This window comes from Talpa europaea (genome assembly GCF_964194135.1).
Source record: "Talpa europaea genome assembly, chromosome: 13".
NCBI classification, from domain to species: domain Eukaryota; kingdom Metazoa; phylum Chordata; class Mammalia; order Eulipotyphla; family Talpidae; genus Talpa; species Talpa europaea.
The window spans coordinates 5,830,735-5,842,885 of NC_140080.1; the positions used below are offsets into that span (position 1 = coordinate 5,830,735).

The 12,151-nt window shown below is 44.5% G+C and overlaps 1 protein-coding gene across 1 annotated transcript in view; it reads left to right on the top strand.

Moving 5' to 3' along the window:
- Positions 1-4,563: 4,563 nt before the first annotated feature.
- ENPEP (glutamyl aminopeptidase) overlaps positions 4,564-12,151 on the top strand; it is a gene marked incomplete at its 5' end in the record, with an annotated part of 63,961 nt that continues 56,373 nt past the window's right edge. The window contains one exon of the mRNA XM_084252351.1: positions 4,564-5,198. Coding sequence (XP_084108477.1) covers positions 4,564-5,198 — 635 coding nt within the window. The remainder of the gene's footprint in view (positions 5,199-12,151) is intronic.

Sequence of the window (12,151 nt, forward strand, 5' to 3'; positions counted from 1 at the left end):
ATAGATGACTGGATCAAGAAGATGTGGTACATATACACCATGGAATATTACTCAGCATTCAAAAAAGATAAACATATGCAATTTGCAGCAACATGGATGGCGCTGGAAGGGATCAGCTCAGCGAAATAAGCCAGAAAGAAAAAGGAAAATACAGAATGGTCTCACTCATAGCAGGAATCTAGAGAACTTAAATAAGGGACCAGGAAAATGAATAACTATAAGAAAGTGAAAAATCAAAATCAACAAAAAACTATGAACCAGAGACACTTTTTGGAGGGTGGGGGGCGGGAGGGGAGGGATTGGGGTCAGAATGGGGGGGTTGCATTGTATGGGGAATATAAAAATAAAATTTATTATTTAAAAAAATAAATAAACATACTAGGATTAAAAATATTAAGAATTGCTTCAGAATGTGCAATTAATAAATTCAAGATGAACATGTAATTGAGAAAAATATATCCTCTTTCCTTTAGTTTCTACTTCTCCTACTACTTTTTTATGAGAAAGCAATAGAAATGCACAGAATAAAATGGACTTTTGTTTCAGGATCATTTGTATTGTTTGTTTAGTTTATAATTTAGAAATAAATAGCCTGTCTTAGAATGTGTTCCATGGAACACAAGTCCCTCAAAAGTTACCTCGCCAGAAGGCTCTCTCCTCAACTAAATGTAGAGATGTTGTTATAGGGCAGCCCCGATACAAAACAGGGTGCCTGACTGTGGGTCCTCACCCATGTGCTTAAAAGGACTTATCAATGCTCTGCTGCAGGCACACGTGAAAAGTTCATAAAAGGTTTATTTACAAGAGAAGGGGAAATGAGAAAATGTACAGCTCAGGGAGAAAAGTGGGAGACAAAGTTTTAAATGAGTCCTACCCGATCCGCCGATCAGGAATCCCAAAATGGCGCTCTGAGAGCTGGCTGCCAGCCAGGAGCCCTGAAGCCAGGAAGCGAGCGATAGTGAGCCCCCAAGGCCCACATGTTTGGTTTTTATACCCAACCTGGCTGCTTCACTCCACCCTCAGGTCCCAGCCACCTTCCCTTTGGTGGTGACGGGATGTGTCTTTCCCAATGTCCTGATGGCTTTGGTCTGGAGTGGGGGTGGGGTCCACAAAGCCTGCATGGGATTAGTGCAGGACATCCTTTCCCCCTAACAATGTGAGCACAGCATTAGTCAAAGTGATGGAATTTTCCTGTTGGCCAGTGTTCTCAGGCATAGGTAACTTGCATACAAATTTCTTGACCACAAATAAAAGCTAGATGAGTTAAGAATTGAGTATACGTCATACTATTTCCTGATAGTATGGTTTTTGCAGATCTCCTGGCTCAAGATATGTACCCAAAGATTCCAAGACTGGGGAAAATGACATATCTGAGGCCCCTCTCCCACACTAAGAAAGATGCCATATAACTTCACTGTCCCATCTAGGAGACAGTTTCTTTGGAAACATTAGTCTCCTTTTCTTGTCACAGGAAATAACTACATGTCTTTTCTGCATCCATCTTGCCAGTGTCTTTTTTTTTGGGCCAGACACCCACCAAGAGGATGAACTCATAGAGGTCAGTAGCATTTACTCCACACTAGATCTTGCTTGGCAGAGTGTCCATGAGCATTACCCCCTGGGGTCTCTGAACAAATGGAAGAATTAAGAGTGCAAGAACATTCTTTTTTTTAAAAAAAAAAATATTTATTTATTTTTGCATAGAAGAACTGGGGTGCAGGCCAGAGGTGTGGGAAGTGAGAGCATTCAGCAGAGACAGAGTGGGGAATAGAACAGGTGGATTTACTGAAATAGACTGCTGAGGGGAGCAGCGAGTGAGACAGGAGAGGTCTGCTGCGCCATGTGGGTCAGCTCCCTGGCGGGGAATGGAGCTCAGGCTGCAGCAGTGATAGCAGTGAGACTTAACCCCTAGGCCAACAGAGAGTCTACAAGAATATTCTTCACTGTATCTCTCCCAGCATTGCCAGGTCCACAAGTATATCTACTAATATCCACAAATTGCACTTTGAGAAATATTAACCAAGTTTTTTATAGTTCATTAACTCTTACACATATGGCTTCTTCAGACAATAGCAGTACTGTCCTGCAGTGGTTAGAAGGACTTTGGCTCAGACAACGTGGGTTCAACACCCATTCTGCTATTTGCTGATTGTGTGACCTTGGGCAAATGGTACCGATGGAGGACAAGACTAGAAAAACTGGAAAGGAGGCCTCACAAGACTAAAGCCTGACTCAGGGGGTCGAGGGGAATAACAGGACCATTAACCCAGCTGCAGGGGTCGTGACCCTTAGGCACCAATGCCTTATCACAATGCATGAGACCCAAGCAGGATCAGATGCTACAGGGAGTGGAGCACAGGCCTGAGGGGAAAGAAACAGAGATTGGGCCCACCCTGGAATCTCTGGTCCCTTCCTGGTTTTGCCTGTTACCCCAAATCAGCAACAAACACGCCACTCCACAGAGGAGTGAGCCCTCCCAAACAGAAGGAGACTGTATCAGCGCAGTCTCTGCACAGGCTGGGGCAGCACTCCCACTGCCCGCCTGTGACTATGCAGGTGCTTCTTCTCACCAACCCTCTCCTCCACAGGGCAGCAGCCTCCTGCCCGCCCGTGACCTGCAGCGGGGCCTTCTCTTCACTGACCTCCCTCCGCGGAGGCCGCGCTCCTCAAGGCCGCCCGCCTGCAGCCCCGCAGGCTTCTCTTAGCAAAACCTGCCCCTGTCTTTCCCTTTCCCTAACAAACCTGTTCTTTAAATATAACTAACGTCTCTGTCTCGTGGAGAATCTCGCCTGGGAAACTCGCCACGTGCCACTAAAACGGGAGCTCTGGTGACACAGAGTGAACCCCAGGACCCGCGACTCTACAAACCCCAACAATATCACCTCTTTCCATGACAGTCTTCCCACTTCAAAAGTGAGAGCCGTAATCTCACCAACCTGTTAGGACCGGGGAGATTTAAGTGAAAACCTCTAGCAGTACTTAGCATTGTGCCTGCTGTTAAGAAAGCTCTCCAGATAAACTCATGCCATTTGCAGCGACATGGATGGCGCTGGAAGGGATCATGCTCAGCGAAATAAGCCAGAAAGAAAAAGAAAAATCCCGGATGGTCTCACTCATAGCAGGAATCTAGAAAACCTAAATAAGGGACCAGGAAAAAGAATAACTATGAGAAAGAAAAAAATCAAAATCAACAAACAACTATGAACCAGAGACACTCTGTTGGGGGGGGGGGTGCAAATACGGGGTCAAAATAAGAGGGATTGGGGTCAAAATAAGAAGGGTGCAATTGTGTGGGGAATATAAAAATAAATTTTAAATAAAATAAAATCATAATAATACAGAATATGTGAATTAAAAAAAGAAAGCTCTCCAAATTTTTGAATAGTTGTTACGGTATTGCTACTATTAGAGATGGCTTTGGGGGTCTACCTTTCAGCTACTCATAAACACGGAGGTCATTACTATAACACCCCCGCCCTCCGCCCCCCACCCCACCCCAGCAACCTTGCCATTCAGAAGCAGCAGGTCTGGGCAGACAATGGGTCTCCCTACAGACCGACTTCTTCATCTGGAACCTGCTGCGCTGAGGTCACAGCAAAGTCTAATCACAAGCTTGCTGGGAGGCAAACTGCAGAGACAAGTTTATGGAACTCAGTTATCTGACCTGTACATTTATCTACCACGTTTGTCTTCCTGGCGAGTAGGACCTTTCAATGCTTCCCCCTCTGTCTCTCTCTTTTCTTCTTCTGCCTTTCGACTCCCCTGTTGCCGGGGTGACTGTCTTCATGTCTCCCTCTCTCCTTCCTCCAGCACCAGCAAGACCGGCGTGAGCCCGCCTGGCTGTGCTCTGCTGCTTCACTGACTCCCCTAACGTTCACTCGGGGTGTAAGTGGGCCTTGAACGTATACACCGCTGAGCATCCAACGCCAGGTTACCACGGGCAAAAGGCAGAATCTGAGTGTTTACATAACGTGAGGGGAAAGGAGTGAAAAAAGCAAAGCGTGTGCTCAGCAAGCGAAGTGACTGAAATTCAATCAGCCTTTTGGCTGGGCGAGCTTGTGAGTACAACAGGAAGAAGCCGGTGGCCAAGGCGGAGTTTTCCTAGGGAAAGCACACCTCTTCCCAAGCGCTGGCTCCCTGAAAGCTGCTGACCGAGCACTGGCAGAGGATCCTCCTCCAGCTGGCTGATAAGCTAAGCCCTGTTTTATATTTAACTCGCTCCAGGAGGGGTGGGCCGGGTGGGGATGCCGTGTTTATAAGGGGAGCGGTGGCAGTATTCCTGCCAGCCCGCTTCCCCATCCCCACTCCTCTGCTGGAATCCTTACCCGCCCCCTCCCTTCTGCCTCCATCCAGTGGCTGGTGGGAATGGGAAGGAGAGGGCAAGACGGCAGGAGTTAGAGGGGGAGAGAGAGAGAGAGAGAGAGCTCGAGCAGAGGTGTGGGAAAATCGCACAGGCTGCCAAATCAGGGAATTCCTTCCAATTGGAGAAGGAAGTCTGCTGACGTTAGTTAGTTAAATTTAACATCCTTTTTTTATGTGTGCCATTTGACTTTAGCAACAAAAATGAACTTTGAGGAGGAAGCCCACGCTAAGAGATACTGCATTAAAACAAAACATGTGGCGATTATCTGTGGAGTCGTGGTGGGTGTGGGACTAATAGTAGGACTTTCCGTGGGCTTGACCAGGTCATGCCCCCAAAACTCCGGGCAGGACACGATTCCTCCACCTACTGGCAGCCCTCCTGGCAGCACTCCCAGCGAGAGCCCGCCGCAGGATCTGGGGGTCTGTCCTGCCAGTGAAGATGACAGTGGAGCCTGGAAACACTTCAGGCTGCCGGACTTCATCAACCCGGTGCACTACGACTTGGAGGTGAAGCCCCAGCTGGAGGAAGACACCTACACAGGTGTGGTGACCATCTCCATCAACGTGAGCAAGCCCACCAAGCACCTGTGGCTGCACATCCGGGAGACCAGGGTCACCAAGCTCCCAGTGCTGAAGAGGCCCTCCGGGGAGCAGGTGCAAGTCAAGGGGTGCTTCGAGTACAAAAAACTGGAGTACGTGGTGGTCGACGCGGGAGAGGAGCTTCTGCCCAACGACGGCCAGGGCCCCTACCTCCTGACGCTGGAGTTTGCGGGTTGGCTGAATGGCTCCCTTGTGGGCTTTTACAGAACGACCTACGTGGAGGATGGACAAACCAAGTAAGCTTTCTGCTCTACCTCTCCTAAGCTCACAGATTTGCTTTGCATTTCTTTTCCTTTCCTTTTCATTTTCCACCTTTTATTTTCTTTTTGTTGTTGATCTGATCTTTATCTAAACTTGGTTTCTATTCTGCCTATTCATCTGGGAAGCAGATATTCTTGCCCTGTTTTCTTTTGAAGTTTTCTTTTTTTTTTTAAAGATTTATTTATTTATACAAGAACCGGGGTACAGGCCAGATGTGCGGGGGGTGAGAGGACTCACCAGAGACAGAGTGGGGAGCAGAACAGACAGACTGACCAAAAGCACTGCTGAAGGGAGCAGTGGGTGAGACAAGAGAGGTCTGCCGCGTCATGTGAGAATCTCCCTGGCCAGCCAGGAATTGAACCAGTGCTGCAGAGGCTGCAGAGGCTGCTCAACTTGCTGTGCCACCGGGGAGGCCCCTGTTCTCTTTTGAAAGACTAGCATAAAAGTTGAAAGGATTCAATGAGTTGCATGGAGTGAATAAAATCAGTGTAAGTTTTTTTTTTTAATCAGGAAAAATATAATGTACTGCATTCTAGCCTTCACTTTTAAAACAGTCTTTTTTTTTTTAATAGAGGCGTTTTATTTATTTGTTTGCTTGTTTGTTTTGTTTATACATGCACTGGGTACAGTCAGAAGCGCGGGAGGGTGAGAGAATTCACCAGAGCCAGATCGGGGAGCAGAGCAGGCAGAAGGACCGAAGGACACTGCTGAGGGGAGCAGCGGGCGGCAGGAGAGGTCTGCGCGCCATGTGGGACCCTCCTCCCGTGGCCAGGGAGCAGCCGGGGATCGAACAGGCGCCGCAGAGGCCGCGGGCAGCTTCGCAACCCAGCGCTCAACCACTGCGCCACCTGGGAGGCCCTAGCCTTCACTTTTACATAAACTTTTCAGATATCTAAGATATAGGTACTTAGTAAATTTCACCAGTGATAGTCTTGGGCTAGATGACTGTTGTAAGCTGAACTTTGTACATGATGTCACTAAATTTAAGTGAAAGTAAGTAGATGTCAATTATAATTTTGTCTGTTTTGTTGGAGAAGTGATGTTGAAAGATTGTACAAACTCCACGAAGCTGACTTTGTGCCTTTATCTGAGAAGGAAGACCAGCCTCTTCTTTCTTATTTCCTATGGCCAGAACCAGGTTTTACACATAAGCTTTCAATAAATACTCACTGAGTCCACACACATGGATAAATCTTTGGGCTTATTGCCCATTGTTCAATATGCAAGAATAATGCTAAACCTTTTACAACATAGAACATTATATTAAAAAGTTAAGGGCATAAAAAATATTTTTCCTGGGCCTCCCTGGTGGCGCAAGGAGTTAAATACAGCACTATGAAGCTATCCGCAGCCTCTGCAGCATGAATTCGAGTAGCCTAGCCAGGGAGCTGACCCACATGGTGCAGCAGACTTCACCTGTCTCACCTGCTGCTCCCATCAGCAGTGTATTTTACTTAATCTGCCTGTTCTGTTCCCCACTCTGTCTCTGGTGAATCCTCTCACACACCCCCACCCCGTGCCTCTGGCCTATACCCCAGGTCTTGTATGCATAAATAAATAAATCTTTAAAATAATATTTTCCTCCCCACAATTGCCAAATAGATATGCATATATATATATATGTGTGTCAGTGCAAGTGTCCATATATGTAAGTATATATATATAAATGCAAATATTCATATGCAGCTATGGTTATTTGCCTTGACTATCAATCTGAGACTGTTCCTGGAGGTACATTAAAGGCAGAAAGTCTGTCAATGCACTTGGAGACCTCTCGCACTAGAGGTGTGGTGTAGGATCTCAGGCTACACCTAAGATGTCACTGAATTTGAAATTACTTTGAACTTTGCTTACACAGATTCTGAACAGGTAACCAATTAACAAGTCTGGCATCACAGTTCACAAACATGTCTTGAGCCAGCTCAGGGACTACCCCTGTCTTGGGTTGTTCTAATACCTTTCAGAGCCAAGCAAACCTTGTAGTCCAATTATTGCCATGGTTTGTAAGAGAGACCCAGAGACTAAAGTAAATAGTTCATATCCCTAGATGACTGTGTGACAAAGTCGGCAACTGAGTTGAAGGGACAGTTTGCAAAAAAAATACTTGGAGGGAACACTCTCCCAGAGACCTATATCTTAATATCACTAGCTATAAAACAAATTTCTTTGCTGTTTACGTATTTTCATATTTATAACGATTTTAAATGTTGAAAGCTTTGATAACTATAGAAAGGAAATTCAAAAAAACCCCATGAATTTCACCATCCAGTGGTAACCACCCCGTTAACATGTTCATGCATATCTAGTATTTTTCTTTTGTTAAAGATTTAGTTATTTATGCATATGAGAAATGGGGTGTAGGCCAGAGGTGCAGGCGTGAGAGGAGTCACCAGAGACAGAGTGGGGAGCAGAGCAGGCAGATCTACTGAAATACACTGCTGAGGGGAGCAGTTGGAGAGACAGGAGAGGTCTGCTGAGCCATGTGGGTATCTCGGCAGCCGGCCAGGATCGAACCCGCGCTGCAGAGGCTGCGGACAGTGCAACACTCAACCGCCTATGCCACCAGGGAGGCCCCATTTTCTCCCACTCTTAAATATCTTCAAGATCATGATTTTAAAGATTGTACAATATTTCATTGGATGAGTGTACTTTATTTCTAAAAAACAGTTTTCGTTTTTTTTTTTTAAAGATTTATTTATTTATTTATTTATTTATACAAGCACTGGGTACAGTCAGAAGCGCGGGAGGGTGAGAGAATACACCAGAGCCAGAGTGGGGAGCAGAGCAGGCAGAGGACCGAAGTACACTGCTGAGGGAGCAGCGGGCGGCAGGAGAGGTCTGCGCGCCATGTGGGACCCTCCTCCGGTGGCCGGGGAGCAGCCGGGGATCGAAACGGCGCCGCAGAGGCTGTGGGCAGCTTCGCAACCCAGCGCTCAACCGCTGCGCCACCAGGGAGGACCTAAAAAACAGTTTTCTAATAGTGGACAGCAGAATTGCTTCTAGTATTTTCTTATTATAAACAAAGTCAGAAAAAAACACAACTGTAAATTCATGTTTAAGTGTGTATCTGTTATATCCTTAGGTTAGGACATAGTCCTAAAAATAGAGTGGCCGGGTTAGAGGATACAAACATATCAAGAAGTGGTGACATTTTGTTTATTTCAGAAACAATACACATTTATTGCAGATAACTTGGAAAATAGAGAAAATTATGAGAAAAGATCCATCTATAAGGCCATCATTCAAATATAGTCATTATTATATGTAGGCAGGTATTCTTCTGGTATTTTTCCTGGAGACAGATAAACATGGCATTATTATGCTGCACCTAGTATTGCTTTTACAATGTTTCAGTCTCCAACATGTCACTTGATATTCTTGCACCAATGATCTGAAAGGTACAAGACAGTTCATTGTCTGAATACATTGTAATTTATTCAAATTTTCCTTGACACTTGGATGGTTAAGTTGCTTCTATTTTTCTACCCTTAAACATTGCAAAAATGCTTTTACACTATTACTATGCTATAATAATGTAATATATAGTATAATAATACTATCTTATATTATTATAGTATATAATTCTATAGTATATAATACTATAATACTATATAATACTATAATACTACAGTATATAATACTATATAATACTATTATACATAGTTTTATAATAAACTATGCATAATAAACTATGTATAACATTTTCTAATGTTTCTATAGGAAAATTCCTAGGAGATTGACAAAAATAATGTATGAATGAACAATATACACGCATGCATGTGTGTCTCCACACTGACTTTCAAAAAGTATGTCCCAGGGCCTACCCGGTGGCGCAGAGGCTGAGCACTGGGTTGAGAAGCTGCCCGCAGCCTCTGCAGTGCCAGTTCAATCCCTGGCTGCTCCCCGGCCACCAGAGGAGGGGCCCACATGGCGCGCAGACCTCTCCTGCCGCCTGCTGCTCCCCTCAGCAGTGTACTTTGGTCCTTCTTCCTGCTCTGCTCCCCGCTCTGGCTCTGGTGAATTCTCTTACCCTCCCACACTTCTGACTGTACCCAGTGATGTATAAATAAATAAAAATAAATCTTTAAAAAACAAAACAAAACAAAAAGTATGTCCCAGAGGACTTTTCTACCAGCAAAATGAATGAAACTACCTATTTCTCTGAACCTCTCTAATGATAAAATGGTTGACTTAAGTATTTGCTACCTGATAGAGGAAAAGGTAAAATGGATATCCTGAAGACTCTACCTTCAAGACATGTTAAAAATTCATTAGTGTAAAGTGAAAACAAGTCCAAACTTTGAAGTGATAGTTTATAAGCTTAAAAAGCATTATATACTAGAAATAGATTATCTACTCTGATTCTTTGGATTTAACCCTACCGGCTAATTTAATCATAAAATATACACTTGAGAGCTGACATTTGGAAACTCGGTGTCTTAATTGTGGGTGAGGAGATAGTAAATGACAGCAGGACTGTGCATTGGTTTTTTTCAAGCCTGTAATTCACTTTTGGCAAATCAGGTCTCTGGGGCCCTCATCCATCTATCGCAAGACGGGTCTCTGCAACTGGTTCATGCTTTCATGGCATAGAGTCAGCTTGGTTGTGTTTGGTGCTCTTACCGCTGCAAACACCATCACAGCAACATGTGTTGAGCATGCAGACAAAGTTGTGTTTTCTGCCTGCGAGTAAAATTCAGCTCCAGGATCCATAGTTAGCAGTTACAGATTTAATGTGGGAATCACAATGCCCAGTAACCCTGCCTGTGCTCAGCAGGAATCAGAATGACTGGGTTTCTACATATACAGGGAGGACTTGACCTTCAGAGAGAGGAGACAACTGTCCAGACTCATTTGCCTCAGAAATCAGAGGCAGGAAGAGAGCTGCAGAAAATGGAGGCTGGATTTTCTAGCCTATTACCCTTGGCATCTTGCTAAGGTCAGTGTTGTAGGGAGGATAGGAGGAGAAACTTTCAAAGAAACTTTCAGAGAAAGTTTCAGAGACTCCAAGTCACTTTTCCTACTGTCTGGTCTGTTCCTTGGGGATCTGAAGAAAACTAATTAAGAAGACTGGAAACTTTGAAGTGTTTCCTAGCCCCCATCACCAACCTGCCGTGCCCTCTGTCAACATGTTCTGTGAGATTTCTGGTTGTTTTCTTCTGGGTCCGCTTCCTCTCCAAAGAATGTCATTTCTTCTCTCTAAGGTTTAGCATTTTCTTCAAAGCATTTGAATTTCTCTTACACAGCATTTCCCAAAGTATGTTCCCCAGGGTTCTGGTTGTTGGGATATTAATAGATATTGCCAGAATGAAAAAGCAGGGGAGGTATTCTGTGGCCAATCAGTTTGAGCAATAATGCTAAATACACAATGATGTTTTTTGTTTTAGTGGTGGGACTTTTCAGAGACTTTTATGTGGTCATGTCCATTAGGAATCTCAAGGACACTGACAGATTATGATGGTTTTCAACGTGTGACTGTGGAATGTTCTGTGGTCCCCAATGGTAGGGCTGTGTGTCTCTTGTTCACTGCCTAGCACAGGGCAAACAATCAGATATGGAATGAATGTATAGAATATATAGAAACACTTTCCTGTAGGTTCTCACACTATGAATATCCCAGCCCTTGCTGGGATCACCTGCATTGTTAACCCATGGCCAGGAAGGAGACTAACTCCCACCAATGACAGCTCTACCTGCCCACTCAATCAGGATGGACGTTTCCTTGGCTCTCTTGCTCCCGGTTGCTGAAGAGAAGATGAATTGGTTAAATCTTTTTCTTTTTAATTTAGGATAGAGTTTTCATACTGTAAGGTCTGAGAATCTTTGGAATGGACAGGAATTACAACAAAAATTTTTCAAAGCAGGACAGATACCTCCTAGTTTGGGTTTTCTGGGTGCCCACAACATGGCGCTGATTGAGGCTGAATTTTTATATTGTGGTGGGATTTCACTAGGCAACAGAGAAGGTAAAGGCAGGAGAAGGAAAGGCATTAAGAAAATCAGAGTGGGAAGAAAAGAACCATTTGTAGGAGAGGTTCTCATGAAGAGGCTGACTTAGAGAAAACTTTGGGAAACACATAAGAGAGAGAAAAAAGGATAGCTCATGGCCACGTTTGTGAAGGAAAGATTCATATGGTGGATAGGGATTGGTGACAAAAAGAGCTAAATCCACACATGTGTAGATGGGAGATACTGCAGAATTAGTGATCCCAGAATTAGAAGGTGAAGATCAGCTAGGGCAGTGATTTCAGGACAGATGGACAATGGCACAATGGAGACAAGAGTTTGGAGCTGAGGTAGAGGAAGTCAGGGTTTGCAGATCGGTTGACTATCGGAAAGCATTGAGTTCAAGTTATGGGTGTAGAACACCCCAGGTGTCTGATCTGAGAGCCTTTACATTGACATTAGATATAAAAGAAAAGAAACTTGTTTAGAGGGGGAGGTCATGAGTTCAGTGTTAGGAATCTGGGAGCAATATCTTATGGGCATTTGGAGAAAGATGTCTGAAGCAGCAGGTGAAGGCTCATGATAGAGATTCAGGAGTTAAGTGACAGAAAAGTAACCCGCGGGATGATATCCGTTAAGGGTGTGTGTATATCACAATGTCCCATTCATGCATGTGTACACTCATGTGTAGCCTTGATCTTGAAATTCCAGGTGTGTGTCAGTTTTATTGTGTTCTTAGATCCTGAGCTGAGCCACCTGTGTACTCATTGCCAGTAAAGAATAGAGTCAGTGGGGAGGGGTTGGGGTCTGTTTACTTATAACTTTGTAATTACCTTTATTTGGGATGCAAGAAAATTACCAGAAATTTTACTTGACCTTGGATGTCTTCTACATAGAAAGAAAGCAATTGGGAAAGAAAAGTTAAATAAATGGTTAACTGGTTCATTTAAACTGCCATGGGGCCTCCCCTGGTGGTGCAACA